Source organism: Wolffia australiana, chromosome 1 (genome assembly GCF_029677425.1).
Source record: "Wolffia australiana isolate 7733 chromosome 1, ASM2967742v1".
Classification (NCBI taxonomy): domain Eukaryota; kingdom Viridiplantae; phylum Streptophyta; class Magnoliopsida; order Alismatales; family Araceae; genus Wolffia; species Wolffia australiana.
In genome coordinates, this window is record NC_135835.1 from 12,112,173 (window position 1) to 12,131,791 (window position 19,619).

The window sequence follows — 19,619 nt, forward strand, 5'->3', positions numbered from 1 at the left end:
TTTTTTTGATTTTCTGGACCATAAAGTAAAATTTATTGCTGTAAAGGAAAATTTTGCACTTCGGATTGGTGAAATTTGCAAAGCATTATGTAGCCTGAGGTCCCTGAGGAAATTATGTCGAATCAGATATCAAATGATAGGCTGTCATAGGGATGAATGACGAACCAGATATCAAAAAAGGGGAAATTTGTCATCTGCCTAAAGTGATTCTGGATCTCTGAAGAGGACGTTGGACATTATGTCAAGTTTCATGATATTTGACATTTTTACTTTTTTATTTATTTTAAAGACATCTTCATAGAATGCAATAAATAAATGCATCTAAGTTCTATCGGTAATTTGTGATTAAACGGGCGGAGTTATGCTCAGATTAATGGGTGGTGTAAGTTACCCAAATTTTCACTAATTTTTTAAATATTGGGTTGCAAAAGTTAACTAAGCTTTTACTTATATAATATAATAATAGTACAAATCATCATTAATTTATGCATGATAACTGATACAAACCTAAACTCTCTGTGACTTAGGCGCAAGATAGTTTGATCTTTTCCCATTTTATCCATGTGTGTTGTCGTCGACAATACTAATATCACAAGGACAATACCTGGATTGATATAAATTATAAATCAGTATTCGGGATAGAGATGTTGTAAAAGACTTAAATAAATGTAAGAATCATTTACACATATTTATCATCCCATTCAATATCAGGATCCAATGTACGATATCTGATATCGACGTCCAAAAACGAAGACACCAGCAGATACTGTTATTGGTTTGGATGCTACAGTTATAGTGCACAATCGTCTTGGACGAGGACAATGGATGGAAGGGACAAAGATCGTCCTGTCACACACCTGAATTTTTATGGTTTTGTCTGAACATCCCACCCCAAAATTTTTCATCCACTTCTTGTCTGATGTCTGCGACGAAAAAAAAGGTAGTCGTTCAATTGCTACAAGCTCCATCTTGAGTGCCTCAACCTGCGTGCATGTGCCGGAATATATACTGATTCCACCATTTTAGGTGGAGTTTAAGATTCCTCAATCGATAACTGAAGTTCTCCGTAGGTGAGGGAGAAATCTCTCCGTGTCAATGATGTCTCACAAAGCCGTCAAAAGCTTCATGTTTGAGCTACATGGCTTGGAATCAAAAGGAGGCCGACAGACTCTCGCATTCATGTTGGGGAAAAGGAGTGGAGAGTGATCGGAATAATATGGTGGTAAAAGCGTGATGCTAATAGTGCAGTGCATCAGAGCAGTGAAATGCTCAGCTCCAGCAGGATGAAGAAACTGTCCCATCCGCCATCCAAGGCAATTGACGGAATGGTTATTTCGTCCATGGGAAGAAGACGTCCCAGCCGAAGACGAGCAGACAATTCTACATGATGGACTATTTGTTCATCCATGGACGCAAGAACCTTCTAGTCCACTTCTATGCACTATTCCCACAGTATGAAATCCAATACCCAATATCCATATTATTGTCTGGAACCCTAAACTCCCACTGGATGCAGGTAAATCTCTGGTCAAGCATGTCCCAGAGTCATCTATGAGGCTATCAACATCAGCTAGTCACAGTTTGAGTTGACGGTTGATGGATTCCGGTCTGGCGATATTTTCATGTTGTGGGATTTCTTTTATATTATTTTCATCGATGAGCTCCACAAACTCGAAGATACGTGGACTGCCGGCTCGTCTCCGTCCTCCGGCGAATGGGGGGTGCGGTTCAAATCGCTTTCGGCCTCGGCCAATTCTCCGGCGTAGACCGCCGCCGTCGATGCTCAATCTCGACATTCTCCCTTTCTTCCAGAAGATTGAAGCGCCACGTCGTGTTTCGAGTTCATCTCGCATCTTCCCGTCAGAAGAATCCTGTACCCGAGCTTAAACCCGAAAAGAGCAACGAAACGACGAAGGAATCACCCTCTTTCGGCCGTCTGTGGCGTCGATTTGGGTAAAAGTCTTTCGCTTTTGCGTAGATTTTTGGTATTCGAAGAATTCGAGTGTTAAATCGATCTGTTATTGCCCTTGATAGGAATAACTTTAAGTTGGATCAGATCGGTCTGGACGTTGTTTCAATTGCCTTGCCAGCTGTGCTGTCTCTGGCTGCGGATCCAATAGCGTCGCTCGTGGATACTGCGTTCGTTGGTCATCTGGGTGGGTTTCTGCGTCAGTTAGAATCTACAAGCGCCGCCGTGACTGTAACGCCTTGCTTAGTTTTTTGTTTTTTTTTTTTTAATTTGTCGTCTTTCCAGTTATACAATTTGCAATCAAAATTCTGACTTCAGCCTCTTTCTTGGCGTTCTAATTATATTGATTTCCATTATATGTAGGTTCTGCGGAGCTTGCTGCCGTCGGAATATCTGCATCCGTTTTCAATTTAGTCTCCAAATTATTCAATGTGCCATTATTGAACGTTACTACTTCGTTCGTTGCTGAAGAGCAGGCCCGTGAGAAAGGTAAATCAGTTGGTTTACTGAAACTCCAGTGAAGTTCGACTCGTTTCAAATTATAAATATGAAGGTTCCTTGTGATAAATTATTCTTCCAGATTCTAAATATGAAGATTCCCAAGGCAAGAAGTACCTTCCTGCAGTTTCAACGTCTTTAGCTTTGGCTGCTGGCGTTGGGATTTTGGAAGCGATTGCTCTTTCCTACGGGTCAGGTTTCCTGATGAACAGTCTCGGCGTATCTGTTGTACGTGGATAAGGCCTGCATTTTATGCGTGCATGCTGTCTTTTGGATTCATTTCATTTTAATTCATTATTTTTTCTATTAGTATGGTTAATAAACATCGTTTTTATAATTTTCCTACTTAACACGGGGTAAATATTATCATCTGACATCGACTATTTGCTTTCTATTTATTGGGTCTAATTTTGTGTCTGAACACCACTTTTATAGTTCACCTAGTCATGGAAGCTGGAAACCAATTAGAATTTTATGATTTTAGAGAACTTGGGTGTTATTTTTCCATTTTTGAGACATAGTTGAGGCCAGAAAAGTGTAGACTTCCTAATTTCGACTTGGGGCCCCATCGTCCGTTATGAATATTTCAAAATTTATAATATTAAGCTTGTGTATTGGCAAGGAGATGCTCAATTGCCTTTGGAAGACATGCTGCAATCAGATTCCAGGATATGCTTTGACCATAGGAGATAATTTGTCAATCGATAGGTAGGGTCAACAACACCAAAGGGTAAGGTACACCAAGTTATTAGTGAGCTTGCGTTTTTTTCCCTATTGAAATACATAATTGAGGCCACCTTGCGTCCAGCGGTGTTTGCTTTCCAATGGTATATATCAGATTAAGTGAGAAATTCATACATACTCTGGCATGATATCATATTACAATTACTTTCCGTGTTAGGACTGTTCTGATGCCTGCTTTTTTTCGCTTCCAACTTCTCAGAGGAGAAAGGAATAAATGAATAACCATGTGACGGATGACTAAATAGAAGGCCCGTCTGGTCCTGTTCTGTCTTCCCAAGCCATCTTCCATCATCCATCCCAGAACCTTACTTCTAATCACAAGCTTTGGTTTTATATGAACATTTTTCTGAACTTGAGAATTCCTAAATTTATTAAGGCATAGAAGCCATTCAGATACATTATGATTGTTTATCTTCATCCACTGTCATGGCTAGAGGCTACATGTAGCCAAATGTTGGTATCTGTATCTTTGAAGTTGGCAAAGATCAATTCTGGTCCCCCTGTTTCCCAAAGTTGGGACTTATTATCTGAAAATTGTGACTATCTTTTTTTCTAAAACCTTTTATGTTAGCATTCTGATCAGATCTGCCATATTTCTTTGCAGATGTTGCAGTTTCATGAATGCTTTCCGTATCATACTATTTTATTCAGTTAATATTACAATAGTCTCACTTACATTTGTTTTATTAGGACTCTCCAATGCGAGTGCCAGCAGAGCAATTCCTTACCTTCAGGGCATGGGGTGCTCCGCCCATTGTCATTGCTCTCGCAGCACAAGGAGCATTTCGTGGATTCATGGATACCAAGACACCCCTTCTTGCAGTAGGTCTGTAAATGGTTGATGATATCTTTTGGTATTTCTTCCCATGAAAGTTCAATTTGAAATATTTCTGATGGAATAATTTTGTCCCAGTTTTCCTGAAAAAAAATAATTTAATAATGGGGCTGTTTTTCTTATTTTCCAGGCATTGCTCATGTTTTGTCCTATGAGAAACCTATACTCACCTTAACGTTTGTTGATGTTTCAAAAAAATATTATTTAATTACTGTTGATGACTTTCTTTTTGGAAAAAGTGGGGGAAGGTCAACTGAGATCGGTGGTCCTCCCTTATGCTTGTTGATGATTTAAGTTTAGCTTGTATAAATTTAGGTATCTTGCTTAGCTCTCTGGGTTCTTAGACTACATCGATTGACAAGCCTCATTTGCCCTGGTATCTGTATTTCAGGTACTGGAACACTGGTAAATGCTGTTCTGGATCCCATTTTGATATTTTTCCTGAGCCTGGGCATTGAAGGTGCAGCAATTGCCACAGTACTATCTGAGTAGGTTCAGTTCACTATTTTCTGAGTAAGTTATTTTTGGATCCAGAAAAATATGTTTCGACTATTTTGTAATCCTTTCAGGTACATCATTGCCTATATCCTCATTTTGAACTTGAGTAAAAATGTTTTACTTTTTCCATGGAGCTTCGATATGAAAAAGACCGCTCGTTACCTGCAATCAGGTAACACTAACCTTCTTGGTTACTATAACCTGGCCAAGATTCATTTTTTGAACTTATATCGGAAGAGAGACTTTAACTCTATTTTTTCAGATTTTGGCTTTTTGAGTGCAAAGCTGAGTGATATATATTCCAGGTGGACTGCTAATCGGTCGAACTATTGCTGTGCTTATGACGATGACTCTATCCACATCTTTGGCGGCGCAGGGGGGTACTGTTAGTATGGCAGCCCATGAGATATGTTTGCAAATCTGGTTAGCAGTCTCCCTCCTCAATGATGCATTGGCACTCGCTGGACAGGTCAAATTGTTTTCTAACTTTAATTGCATATTGCTGTCAAGTCCATGAAGTTCTTTCGTACTCTATAATTTATGGATCACAATGTAATTCATGCTCTTTATGTTACATTTCCAGGCTATTCTTGCAAATGTTTATACTCAAGGAAATTACAAAGAGGCTGAAACAGTAATTAGCCGCGTTTTACAGGTGAGCAGAATTCTGATTTTATTTCTCATCGAATCATTTTTGGATCTCTTTATTGCTAATAATCGTTATTTTCCTCATTTGATTTCCCTGCAGATGGGTTTAGTGATGGGCACTTCTTTGGCCATTGCCTTATTTTTTGGCTTTGCACCTTTCTCAACATTATTTACCACAGACCCTGATGTGTTGGAAATAGCGCAATCAGGCCTCCTGGTAATTGTTCCAAAATAATATACTATTCAGACCTATTAAAATGTGTCTTAACTTATCTGTTATTGATTTTTATGCTTCGCAGTTTGTCACCATTTCCCAGCCTGTGAATGCTCTGGCATTTGTCTTTGATGGGCTGTACTATGGACTTTCAGACTTTTCTTATGCTGCATACTCGATGGTATTTATGCATCTGAGCACTCATTCTTTCCTCTTATTTGTTATATGGTAAAGAGACCAGAGTTCTTAAATGATGTCATTATGTAGGTGTTGGTTTCACTGCTCTCCTCTCTCTTCCTTCTAGCCGCCACTCCTCTATTGGGCCTCCCAGGTGTCTGGACGGGGTTGTTTCTATTCATGTTATTGCGAGTTCTTGCAGGTTTTTGGAGGTAAATCCACCCTGTTCTGTAAAAGTTAGTCTAATCATTAGCATTTCTAAACATTCTGCAACTATAATTTCAGGTTACACAGCAAGAAAGGCCCCTGGAAATTTATCCACTTGGAAGAGCGGGGTAAATAGTCATACAAGTTAATGGAAAAGAGATTATACTCCAAATTTTAGAAGTCCTTGTGAGCTTGGCCTGACTCAATTGATCAGAAGCAACCAAAGCAACAGAAATTTCCCATTGTTCGCCAAATGAAGGATACGGATTCATATAACTTATCACCATGGGCGGAATTTCAAGTCGGCCCACCCGCATCTGGAGGTTGAACAAATGTGGTAAATATAGAAATTTACCCATTGTCTTATGGTGATTGGAAAGTTTATGGAAGCCAACCATAGCAAGAGGGAAAATATGAGGCAACTTGCAGTATTACTCGATAGGTCACATGAGTGTGGGTGTCAATGATTGTATAGCTTCTTTGGTGCATCAGCAAGCTTCATTGTTATTTTCACTAATGTTCATTTGGATGTAGCACATCAACTAATTCAAAGCCAAAATACTGTGTTTGAGACTCTGAATTCTGATTGCAATGTTGGCTTTTAACTCATTGAGAAGCCCCAACCTGCGTCATCTCTCTTGTAGGTTGTGAAACCATGATCCATATATTTACTTCTTACACGTGTGACCCTCTAGGAACATATCTCAATCTGGTTAATAACTTTAAAGGTCTAACAACATTTATTGACCAACCTTATTAACTAATTACAACAACATATGGATTAATCAATATGTTGTCAAGCTACACTACATGTTCTTGAGGACATAGAGTAGTCATTTGAACTCTCTTATGGAACCTTGTCTATCATCAGTTAAGATCTTGTTGGCATGGGCACCTAAAATGGGTGCCCCCATATTTGTACTTATTTAATAACTTTTCATATAATCCTTATAATAAAGGATATCTTCCAACATCCTTTTAGTCTTACACGCGTGACCCTCTAGGAACATGCATAATCCTTCATGTTCACCCGTGCAAGACTCCTATATGACTTAGGGTATGGTTAGTCCTCAAATGCTAATTTGTCATTCACTTTGTAATGATGCGTTCAGGGCATCATTGGAGAATGTCTTCTCCAATATCCTCACAACCCTGGCCAGGGATTTATCTGCATCATGTTCATTGAGTCAATATCCTCGCATAATGAGGGCGGACGTTCCCATCTTTACCACTCAACCAATTCTGTGTACTTCGTACTACATCTTGGCTACAACTTATTCGAATCCCATGATTACAGACTGGTAAGCCATGGTCAAAATATAATCGTTCATCCATGAGATGTCCTTAGTATCTCAAGTCAATGGACCACTTGTACAATCGCTTCATAGGTATAATACATTCAGGAGCTTGAACAAATTAATTCAGTAAAGTCTTTCTCTAAAGAGAACCCATCATTTGTCCTTAGTAACCCCACACTAACGACCACATGATCAATCATACATAACATATAAGTAGTATGAGATAGTGTTTCTTTATGGACACTTTGATGTCCATCTCAATTATCAATCAAATATGAATATTTAGAGTATGGGTTTCAAAGAGTAGTGATCATTGTATTATGATAACATGAAATGTCACTAGGTCATGGCATGTATTCGTGAGATTCATTAGTCACATTACAAGATAATAATAATGAATCTATATTTCTCTCAATGAACTTAGATAAACATGGTGGTGTGATTAACTTAACGTTCACATAATATCCATAAGGAGAAACTTGGAGATCTTGAATCCATGATTTAACCTTATATGTTATCAGAACTATGATGCCCCATGTATGTTTTTATATTGTTGGCGCTAGATCATGTTGCGTCATTGTTTCCAAAGATCTGAACTATTGGAACTAGCCGTCATTCAGGGCTTGTAATCATGGAGGATATATCAGCTGGAAGATCTAGGTCCCCTTTTAGTGAATGTGGACGATATAGTATCAAGAATCATCTAGTTTGGGCCCATGGTGATCAATAGGAAAAAAATCTTTAATATCTTACTTCTTTGGAAAAAAACCCTTAGTCACCTACCAACATTGAAATCTCCCAAATATCCCTGAACTTCATTAAGGGATAACGATGTGCATTTGATAAGCCTAAAAATGATGTGTAAATACGTCGTTGTTTGGGCTTTTAGACTTATGCAATAAAATTTATAAATACCCTTAATTACTAAATACAATGTATAGAGCAAGCAAGGGGTCGAACCACAGGGAGGCAACAAGCAAGAATCTTTATTCGATTTTAAATAAGTCAATTCAAGAATGAACTAATTTTGTAATTAATAAACCTTAATTATATTTAATTTTTTTAATTAATCAAAATTAAGTAAAAACTTAATTTTGATTTTAAATATCTTCAATCAAAACACTCAAAATAGGATAATTTTAATTATAATATCAGATTAATTCGGATCACTAATTTCCCAATTATTATAAGATTTTAAAACAAATTTTATGAATTAAAATTGGGAATTAATAATCAAGAAGGGAGTTTTGAAATTGGACTTCAAGATGGACGAATTTGTTGGTTTAAGTTGCTAGAGATAGCCTAAGAAAAGGGGGGGGCTGAATTAGGCTCTACCCTTTTACTTCTTCTTTTTATTTATCTTCTTTACCCTCTAGTTCTGCGTTTTATGCAGATGTTCCAGGCACTACTTAGGCTTTAGAGGACATGAGGGATAACACACAATATTTTTTATACAGGTTAGGGATATTCCCATACTCCTGTCCCGAGATATCCTGCCGGAATTTTATAATCAATCCCTAACCAAGTTTTTAACCCCCCCAGCTAAAACAGCTTGGTAATAGGGATACACGGATATCACCTAACTAAGAGTTTAAATGGAGAGTAATCTAGGGCCCCCTTAGCCTTCACAAAGTCACTTGTCCCTTCAACTCCTTCTAGGCCACAACACAGAGAGATTTGTAATTTGTTGATGGCTCCGCACCTCAAGATGTCTCCTTTTCTATAGACTTGGCTAGCACTTAGTCTAACCTGCAAAATGGGTGAGCAGAGTCTGTTGATTTGTTGATCAGAAAAATCAGATTCAAACCTGTAAGACTTTGCTCAAAGTCTTTACACTCCACCCTCCAGTGCTTTGAAATTTGTTGAATATATTCTACCTGCACTGAAAGTCTTTCTCGACTACACAATTAGGAATGAATATCGTTAATGTTTAAATGTTCCCCTCGTTATCAAAATGACTTTCAGATGAAGAACACTTACATCAATTCAACAGGTTGATTTAGAGATTCTATCAACCTCAGTTCAATATTGACACTGGTTCAGTAATTAATGAAAATGAGTACTGATTACTTGAATGACAGGAGCGTACTGTTCAGAGCTGAGTTCTATTATATTGATGTAACTTTCTACAGGAGGATTGAACTCAAAGTAACAACGTATTCAGGTTGTTCAACGAATGTATCGTCAATTCAGCCTTAATACAACTGGTCGGTTCAAGACTATATAGTCAATCTAAATGTTCAGAGATTGGACGATCAACTCAGAATGATTTCAATTAAAATAACAGAACAATTTCAGTGATGCACGCTCAGTTCAGAACTACACATTTAGTTCAGAACAGTTTTCAAAAATTTTGATTTAACTTGAAAATGATTAGATCAGTAATGATTTTCTGTGATTTTGATATTCAGAAATGCATGATCAGTCCAGAACAGTTTTGACAAATTCGATTTTAATGAGAAATCGAGTGGATCAAAGATGCACAATCAGTTCAGAATATTTTTGACATTTTTTATTTATAATGAGAAAAACGATGAGATCAGAGATGCACAGTCAGTTTAGAAATATTTTTGACGATTTTGATTTATAATGAGAAAACGATGAGATCAGAGATGCATAGTCAGTTCAGAAATATTTTTGACGATTTTGATTTATAATGAGAAAAACGATGAGATCAGAGATGCACAGTCATTTCAGAAATACTTTTGACGATTTTGATTTATAATGAGAAAAACGATGAGATCAGAGATGCACAATCAGTTCAGAACGAAAAAAATTGGATCAGAGTGCACCCGTTTCTGTCCAGAGTCAGAGGAATGCAGACCCAAAACACCAGATCCTTCACAATGTAGATTTCAGTCTTCCCTTCGAGATTCACGATACCAGAACCAGACGATTTCTCCGCTATGCTTGTGCATTTGCTTGTATTTCTCAAGAAGGGGTAATTGAATCCCCCTTTTTTTGTTTCTTTTATTTCAGGTCGATTCTCTGGTGCCGAAAATGTCCCTGCATTCTCTACATAAAGGCTATTTTCGTTCGAGGGTAATAAGGAGAAGAAATTCTATAATACTAATATTAGCATAAGTTGAAATTCATCAAAATATCACCCCTAGATTTGATGATCAAATGTGATGGCGAAGCATCAGTCTTCAGAATTTTTGGATGAAATTTTATATTTAGATTTTTTATATATTGAATTAAATTTCAAAACAATTAATTTTGAAATCTAGAGAGAGAAAATAGAAGAATTAACCTAGAGAAAGAAAGTGAAGAATTTGGGGGAAAAGTGAAATCAGACCCTAATTTAAAAATCTAAAAATGCAGAATTGTTCCAAATCTATTTAAAACTAAAGATTAAAAGCCAGATCTCAAATCAAAACCAAAATTCAATACTAATTTCATTGCAAAACAACTTCAAGGGCATGTACATTTCGCCCGTGCTTTGGCGTTTTAGAATCCTTCAAGAAGAAGTTCAAAACACATTAGAAACTTACAATTTTCAATGATGAATCCAGATCTGTCGACTTCCAAAGCAACTCCTGTGTCCTTCCTGGCCAAATCCTTGGGAAGAGCTTCAAAAAGTGAATTTTGCCTTTTTACATAGGGGTAAAAGACAAACATGCCCTCAAAATTTCAGCTCAATCAAACGTCTAGATCTCAAGATATCACCATTTTACTAGCATTTAATCTCAATCGTTGGATCTTTTATCTCTCTTCAAAATATCTCATAAAATGGCATTTTTTGATTGGTTGGCCTTTTTTTCTCGTTTTCCCCTTCTCAGATCGCATTCTGACACGTCGTTATGCGCATCCGCAGCGTGCAATCATTGGAGAATGATTGTTCAATTAAATGTCTCACAAAATGACACGTTGCCCTCGTCAGCCTTTTTTTTTCTAAATAAAGAAAATAATAAAATAATAACAAAGGTAAGCTTACCTCATATTTACATGCACGTAGTGTCGGTTGCCGCGTGCAATAAATGCACGCGATGAACCGACTGTGCGTATGAGGTATCTCTCTTTTTCTCCTTTTCTTTTAATGCATGCATAGTTGATTTCCGCGTGCATTTAATGCACGCGGTGAATCAACTGCGCGTGTATTAAAGACAAATAAAATCTTTTTTTATTTTTATAAATGCACATGGTGTCGATTAGCGCATGCATTAAATGCACGCGGCTAACCGATTCACGTGCATTGATTCTCCTCGACTCATCATTACACGAAAAGCGAATCAACAAAAAATGATGAAAGTTACCTTTTTTTCTCGCCAACCGCACCGCATTATTTTTTTCTAGCCAATGATTGCTCATTATGGCATCGTGCATTGCGATGCCATAATGAGCTAATAATGCTCTCTTTTCTTTATATCTTATTAATTAAAAAAATGCATCCATTTAATTGCCCGAATTTCGAGCGAATGACGTGGATGCCACGTGATATATATATACATAAATATATTATAAAATGCCATCTAAAATGCCAAATAAATAAAATATGTATTATTTAAATATGAAAAAATCATTTCTTGGCTATAGAATGGTCAGAAAATTATATAAAAAAATATGGAAATTTTCCAGAAAATTAGTAAAACCTTTAACAGCCTTTACCCAATTCTACGCGCTATAAAAAATTTTCATTCTATGCAAATAGGTCAAATACCATGTAAAAAAATACTAAAAAATTAGAAACAGTAATAAAATCAAAGTGTAAGTTATTCATCTCCATTTATATATGAAAACATGCAAATATGGCCATTAAAACACATAAATATAATGTAATATTCATCAAATAAACATTATAATTTGTAAGTTATCAGCATTATGGGTCCTACTTTCATTTTTACAAATTTAAATGAGATGTCAACAAAATAAAATGCAAATGCATTGCAATAATTTTTAATGGCTGTTACTAGATGAATCATCAGCAGAGATTTCAGTAATGTAAATGATTATTTATATTTGAAAAATTGTGACAAAAAGTATCAAAGCCCCTAATCAGTAGCACCATTTGGATCATCAAAGGATGGTCATGCCATGCAAAATCATACAGGGTTTGTCACCCATCCTTGTCACCTGTGTTCATCCTAGAGGTGTTCGGGGAGTTATATCTCCTTACACCCCAAGCTCGCCTCAGTCTCAAACACTAGAGACACATTTAGTGGTGTGACAAATGATGCCTAATGATATGCTTATATATCACACAATTACATGAAAATTTTCAATTTTTTTGCACTTTGGATCACAATGATGCTTGTCATCATTTATTTAGACAATAAGCGAGTGAAAATTATGTGTCCTTTTATAATGCTTTAATACGAGTAAATAGAAAACATCATACCTAAAGTGTAGCCATATATAAAAACATATTTTCCCTTGAGTCATTATGACTTTTCTATATTTTATCAATTTTTTGTAGAACTGGATTTCTAATTTTATTTCCAAATGAATTTTGTAATTCAGAAAAAGTATTTCCTCTTTTCATCTTTGCCTCTCTTAGCATCAGACCTTGTAAAAAATATACGTGAGTCAAAGTGTATTTTTAGATACATTGGAAAGCTGAGATATAAAGCTTTCACTCAATGAAATACGTAAATCAATGATATGAGGAAGAAAATTGGGGTATTTTTTTGAATACTAATTATTGGGCTTATTGGAGTGTCAGCGTTGGCTAGTGGGTTGGACTGTTGGGTCCTGGGTCACAAGTGAGGGTTTTATAAGCCATCTTATAGTTCCCAGTTGTAGAGCAGGTCAGGTTAACTAGAGGGGGGGCATGGGTCCTCTATTTTTTATATCACCCACATGTTTTTGATGCCAGACGTCGTCTAGGACGTCATCTGGTCGGTACCGAGACGATGCTCAGTTACCTAGATAATGGTGTTGGACGTTGTCGTCAATTCGACGGATAAATTCCTCATGGGGAATGAAACTACGAAATGATGCGTGCCCTACTTGGACGTACTTGCGGGCCCCAACACGTGGAGGTTGCCGAACTCCGAGCTCCGAAGGGTTGGTCGGGTGACGACGATGGTGGCCTCCTGGCCCTCGTCGGAGGGACAACAGCGACTGCGACACCGAATGGAATAAATTCATAGGGGCTCGCATGTAACGGACGAGCTCGACCTGTACCGGTAAGACACTCAAGTTTCGTAGTTCCTCTCAATCCTCTCTCACCTATCTCTAGCCTGAGCGCGGTGGAGGCAATCAAAAGTATACTTCAGGAAATAATATAACTGGCGAGCGGGAGGACGACGTACCTCGTCTGTGAGCTGCTCGTTGTACAAAATCTTAGTCGATGCCACAGCCGGTGCGGGTTGCGGATGGAGAGTAGTTGGAGAGAATTCAGTGTAGCCCGATTGGCAGTGGCGTAGGAGCGATTGACAGAGTCCAGAGGGGCAGAATCGAGGGAGTGAGGCAGTAGCGGCGGCGAGACGCACCTAGGAGCGACCCGGCTTGGTGGGTGCGAGCTCAAGATGGATCGGAGTGACTGGCAACGGGCGACAACAGTGGCTCAAGGGCAATAGCTTTGATCTGTCCATGCACCGGGTTGACCAGCGATAGCACGAACAACATCAGACGACATTCCAAGCCGCCCGTCAATAGTTAGGGGGAACCCTACAGATCGGCGCAGCGTTCAATTGCCGAATCGCAGTGACCACCAACCCCTATCCAAGGCAGGGGTTTCGAGGGGCTTATAATGAAGACATGGTGGCCCTCACGGTCATCCTCTAATTGGGGAAGATTGAGTCAACTGGCGCAGGGCCGGCAGTCTTGCTTGGGTCACCAATTGCACACCGCTAATTCAGAAACGGATCTCGTAGCGAGGCAGTCAAGTGTCGTTCTCAACCAATGAGAATTTCACGGACGTTGAGGCGGCCACAAGGGGAGAGGGGCAGTGCCTGTATCCTACTCTGGTTGCTTGGATCTTCTTCCTAGTGAACCTCCCGTTGAGCACGGCGGTCGGAGTTCTTGCCGGTGAACAGCGGTGCAATTGCCGTATGCACGTCCAAGCATAAACTTGGAGTGGTGCCGCATGAAGAGGGGAGTGTTGCGGCGGCTCCTTGCCTCTACGGGACGTAGATACCCAAGCGTTCTTCCACTCCCTACTTTCTCCCTCTCCCGTACTCTCCTTCTCCCTTCTTCTAGGGGGCGAGACCTGAATTTCTCAACAAACGATTTACTATAAACAACAGGTCTGCCTTCTTAGGGCGCCATCCCTTCCCTTAAATAGGAAAATTAAGATGGGCCATAAGGATGTACATTAGAGGGGGGTGGAAGGGTCCATTAAGGGCCCCTTATATAAGGGCCCCCTATTACAACCAAATAAGAAAAGAAAGCATAAAAGGGTAAGAACGATCTCGAACGTGTTTTCACCCGGGGTATTTGAACCCGGGCGCCTTCACGGTCACCTTGGCGTGCCTGTTGGGTTGAATGCAAACCAGCGGAGGTGCTGATGATGATGACGACGTCTCCGAAGACGTCTCTGGGGACTCGGGTTGGACTGTTGGGTCCTGGGTCACAAGAGAGGGTTGTAGAAGCCATATTATAGTTCCCAGTTATAGAGCAGGTTACTTTAACTAGGGGGGGGGGCATGGGTCCTTTATTTTTTATATCACCCACACGTTTTTGTAGAGAGGACACCATGCCAGCCCACTTCGTTCAAGGGGACCAAAAGTTTGTGCACTGGTCAATTCTAATGAGGCTGTCAGATTTATTAATATATCATCCAAAATTTCCCCTCCATTCTTCTTTAATTGGTGATAGTCTCAACCACTTAGGACATTCTTCAAAAATTGAGAGCGAGTTAGTGTCATTGAGATTCATTGGAAAGCTGAGATCCATAAATTTGATTGAATGCAAGACTATGTGAATCAGTAATCCAAGAAGGAATAAATTGAAATCAAAATCAAGGGCTCTGCCTCAAAGGAGAAACAATGTGGAGTCAGGATATTTAAAATATTCATTAGCCTCTAGTGTCAACTTGTTTTTTCAGGTGCAATCCTATTTTAAATCATTTCAAATCATAGTTTACTTAGAAAACATAATAACATAGGATGTCAGTCACATTTTCCCCATTTATGTTGTTATGACTTGTGCACACCAAATATCTTTAATTTCCATTGTAGGTATATTTTCTGGTTATACCCTCTTATTCACCCATAATCCTTCTTCTTTCAAAATTATAAAAAAAATAGAAATGGGCATTGCATTTGACCTCAAAGTTATCAATACCAAATTCCAACTAATCTATAAAAAAATGAATTATAAATATAAATGATGATTGTCGAAGCTTAAACAAACTTAACAATATCTATACATATGATTTGGTGTTGTGTCTAGGGATATTTGAATTAAATATTGGCGGGATAACAACACACAATATTAATTGGTTAATATGATCTTATTTATACATTTATTGACATTAAACTGGTTATATATGTGTATTATCAAGCCTGAAATGATTAAATCTATTTTTAGAATGATGTTTTGAGTTTTATGATTTTTTAAGTATTTTTAGGGATTTACTTAGAAAATTCATAAATATATGAATTTTCTAAGTCGTAATACATATTTAGTTATATTTTGTGTTTATATGGATTTAAACATATTTTTTGGGCTTCTATTTCCCCCTTGCCACATGTCGTTGTTTGTTTCTTCGAACGGTGTCTAACCATCGATTATGGTTAATAATTGGCGTCGACCAATCATTAAACGTAAATCACAATGCCATAATGATATTTATTACTCACGGTTTTACTCTTTTTTATTTATTTTCACAGGATGATGAGGCCCAATGAAAATAAAGAAGTGCATTATTTGCAATAAATGTGATGCAGAAGATGAGGCTCAAAAACTTAAATTAATGATTTTTATTCCTTTTGACCACTCTAGTATTGTGGTGCGACTGACATGTCTTGAGACATGTGGCACCATATGTACATGTGGCACACATGTGACATGCACACGTCTCACTCTCATTTGCCATTAAATACATGTGGCGATGTGGTTTGCGCTAGCACACCACCACATCACGTCCCCTTCTTATTCAATTATTATTATAAATATACCATTATTCTTACTTTTTTTTGTCTTTTCCAGGAGGCGACACATCGCACGGTGTGAGGCATTATTATAATTAATTGAGAATGACAAGGATGAATCTGGGCCCAATAATCACATAGAATGACAAGGATGAATCTGCCACGTGACGAGGTGGCAGCAACGACGACGAGTAGAGAGAAATATTCATATTAGTTTGACGGCTAAGAATGTCTAACTTCCAGGCCAGATATCTGATGATCCAGAATGTTGATTGAGCTGAAAGTTTGAGGGTAGCCTTGTCTTTATGTGCCCAATCATTCATGTGGTCGGATATATGAATTGAGCTTTTGATCTTTGGAAAAAAAATAACTTTAAGCTCACTTCTTCATAGAGAGGCAGATTGAAACCAAGTAGAGTTTTGAAGGCCCATCAAGAGTGTCTTGGTGTCTTGAGTGCTAAAAGGTCAACTGAAAAGTGGGTAGGCTGATCTGTATCAGGAAGATGCCTTGATCCCTGTGGAACATAGGGATCTAATATTAGTCTCTTGCCTTACATTGATCAGAAGCTCGCGCCTTTGCACCCGCTCATAAACTTGCACCTTCACGCGAGCTCGTAAACTCACGCTGTCGCACTCACTCGGTAACTCGCGCCTTCGCGCCCACTCATAAATGCTCCTAAAGTCATGCCTGAGGCAGATAGAGATTGATTTCTATAAGTAAATCATAAGTAAGGTTTCGAAGAAAAGAAAGGACGGGGGCTGCATGGTACTTCTCGACAGTGTTGCTGAGGAATAGTCGAACGCATTCAGTAAGTTTTTTGAACAAGAATCACACGCTCCTAAAGTTGCACCTTTGCCATGATACATACTCCAAGTCCTTATGGCAGAGCACGAGGAGTTTCCATCAATATGATGATGAGAATGGAAACAAGAAGCAGGACCAAACCAAGAGAATACTTGGATATCCATAATAGTACCATAATCATGATTTGGTAGTACCGTTGAACCAGATAGCCGTGGTGAGGGAATCTGGGATGGAAGACTCCTAGTATCTCTATAGATCCAGCAAAAACAAAAGACCCCTCAGAAGGCGCGAAAGGGACGACAGAGCAAGTACAAAAAATTGGCCCTGCTTCGCTTTATGAAAAGCAAGGCGCGATGAGCGGGAGCAAAAGACTTTTGGCGCTTAGGAGCAAGAAAATCATCTTTCATGTTACGAAGTCAATTCATCTGAAGATGGTAAGAAGTCAGTCAATAATTTAGATAGAAGATATCCAACATTGTTCATTATGATGTAACACGACGGTCGGAGTCGATACGCCGTGTAGTGTTCAGAGATTAAGCTCTAAATACAATAGAATGATGTGAATATAACACAGATGATTTTGAGAAAATTTAAACGAGAAATACTACAATCATCAGAAGACAAGAGTGGTAGATCAATTAGACGACACGAGACGGGTGTAGTCACCGGCCAAACTCCCAATTACCCGCATAATCAGCTCGATGGATCCACGTGGTGGGGGACACAGACGATCTTTGTCCAAGAATGTTCACACCCTCAAGTGGACGACCGGGTCTAATACCGTCAAGAAAATCTCTCTCAAGAATGGGTGGCTAATCCTATACTCAAGTAGGATCCTCTCTCGGCAGTGGAGCATTCGTGAGGTCAGCACTGAAGAAAGTAACAAAGACTGTAAACAAAAGGGGGAAGCAGGCAAACCTGCGGGCGGAGCCATGGCTTGGCAAAAGGATAGGCGTCGCACGTCGATGAGATCCGAAGTGTTAACAGCACAATGAAGCAGATAGGGTGATTCAAGGACTAGGTCGATTTCATCGAAGTTGAGAGTGGATAGTTGGCGGGGTCGATGAATGCAGGCGAGCCAAAATGCGATCGAGGTGCAGGTCGACGGCGGAAACGACCGATGTGGTTATTCCTCATTAGAAACCAGGTCGGGGGTTGAGGCTTCGGGTGCAGCAAACCAATAGATCGTGCCCCCAAAAGGCAGACAAGTGCCGAGACCGGGCAGGATTGGCGTCGTAGTTCACGGTGGATCTCTAGAGTTCACGCAGAAGAGCCGACGAGGACGTTTGTAGAGTCAATTTCTTGTCGGTCAAGGTACACCGAATCACCCCTGAAATGGCTGCTGGACGATGGGACTCTGGATTTCCGCCCGTAAAGGGAGCGATTAGTTGGAGGAACGGTCAACAAACCAAGTTCCGGCAGAATATTTCCCAGAGAACATCTGCAGGCAGAGATCGTCACTGGTATTATCGACAAAGGTAGACTCTTGTAGTCGTAAAAACTCGATCCTCCAATTCCACCCACGATGATCTGATTAACAGTGCTGCTTGATCAACTCGTCGCCGAGGGATGCAATCTTTGGAGGAACAATTCCGAGGGGAACTCCAACAAGAATCTAGATCTTCAACTTCCTCTGGATGCAATCATTGTGATAAAACAAACAATGCCACAAAGGGGCCACGGCGAGAAGTCTCGCAATGCCAACAGGGAGGATCTTCTGACAAGATTGACGGCCTAGCCTGGAACAAATCACCGTAATCTTCTGGATAAGAAATCTTCAATAGACCAGGAAGATTTCAGTTAGTATTCATTCTCCTTTCCTCATCGACACGACGGCAATCCTATTCCTGTTGGCACTATTGAACTCTAGGTACTGGCTTTGAAATCGAGAACGAACAGCCGATTCTTGATCCGGAAGGGAAGAACGAGATCAATAGGTTGAAAGATAAACGAGATCTGTCGACAAGGTAGATGATGAACAACCAAAATAACTGCCAATAACATAAACGAGATCTGGATTTCAACAATGACTTCAGCTTGGCCTCCACGTCCACTCTTCCCTATTCTTTATAGAGGGGAAGTGGCAGTTGTGGAGGCTAAAGTGGACCCCCTTCTAAGGAAAAAGTCTATTGGGCTTTCCCCTTAAGAGGGATCTTTAGGGGGAGAAGAAGCCCAACATGGATTTCCTCCCCCTAAAGATGACACTTAAACATAATTAAAATAAAACACGCACGAGGGGAGGCCCGTACTCACGCAGGAAGGGCCTCCAGATAATCAAAAGACGACGAAAGAAAGAAGGAACATAAAGATACGCGACACAAAGCGATAAGACGATGTCGGTTCTCAAGCTTGGTAGTGAAATTGTAGATTCTTCACGTCCGCTCGGGCTTCACGACGTGGCTGGCGACGGATCGGGGCGTGATTGACTAGATGGTCCTCCATCACGTTGTCATCTACATTTATCATCATCTACTATCCACCTCATATATCACCCATACCATTATGATCTTGTCATGTATCCTCTCTCTCTATTAGTCTAAGAAACCCAAAACCATTATCTTCCTCCATTACATCTATCACTCTACTCTTACTTTGACCACCTTCATCACCACATCTCAAATCATCATCTTTATCACATCTCACCTTAAAACCCTCCTATCAAACCAAGTTCAATATGAAACCCTAAAAC

At 39.4% G+C, this 19,619-nt stretch overlaps 1 protein-coding gene and 1 long non-coding RNA gene across 2 annotated transcripts; one reads left to right on the plus strand and one right to left on the minus strand.

Annotated features, from left to right (window-relative positions):
- The first annotated feature begins 1,652 nt into the window (after positions 1-1,652).
- On the plus strand, positions 1,653-6,399 carry LOC144706782 (MATE efflux family protein). Its single transcript, XM_078579817.1, has 13 exons — positions 1,653-1,953; positions 2,035-2,156; positions 2,333-2,458; positions 2,550-2,695; positions 3,902-4,037; positions 4,438-4,534; positions 4,616-4,716; positions 4,850-5,013; positions 5,128-5,199; positions 5,293-5,409; positions 5,492-5,587; positions 5,674-5,795; positions 5,869-6,399. Exons 1-13 carry the CDS (start codon positions 1,715-1,717, stop codon positions 5,924-5,926), a joined length of 1,596 nt encoding a protein of 531 aa, XP_078435943.1. The 5' UTR covers positions 1,653-1,714; the 3' UTR covers positions 5,927-6,399.
- A 10,081-nt stretch (positions 6,400-16,480) lies between these two features.
- On the minus strand, positions 16,481-18,955 carry LOC144706791 (uncharacterized). Its single transcript, XR_013582322.1, has 2 exons — positions 17,849-18,955; positions 16,481-16,813 (listed from the first exon to the last, which is right to left on the minus strand). It is a non-coding gene; the product is annotated as an uncharacterized LOC144706791 (long non-coding RNA).
- Positions 18,956-19,619: the final 664 nt, after the last annotated feature.

What these genes read in the sequence shown, in the direction of transcription:
- LOC144706782 (XM_078579817.1), top strand. Translation starts at nt 1,715, where the DNA reads ATGGGGGGTGCGGTTCAAATCGCTTTCGGCCTCGGCCAATTCTCCGGC. An exon ending in ACAGTCTCGGCGTATCTGTT is followed by an intron (nt 2,696 to 3,901) that starts GTACGTGGATAA and finishes TTGTTTTATTAG; the next exon opens with GACTCTCCAATGCGAGTGCC. An exon ending in CTTATGCTGCATACTCGATG is followed by an intron (nt 5,588 to 5,673) that starts GTATTTATGCAT and finishes GTCATTATGTAG; the next exon opens with GTGTTGGTTTCACTGCTCTC.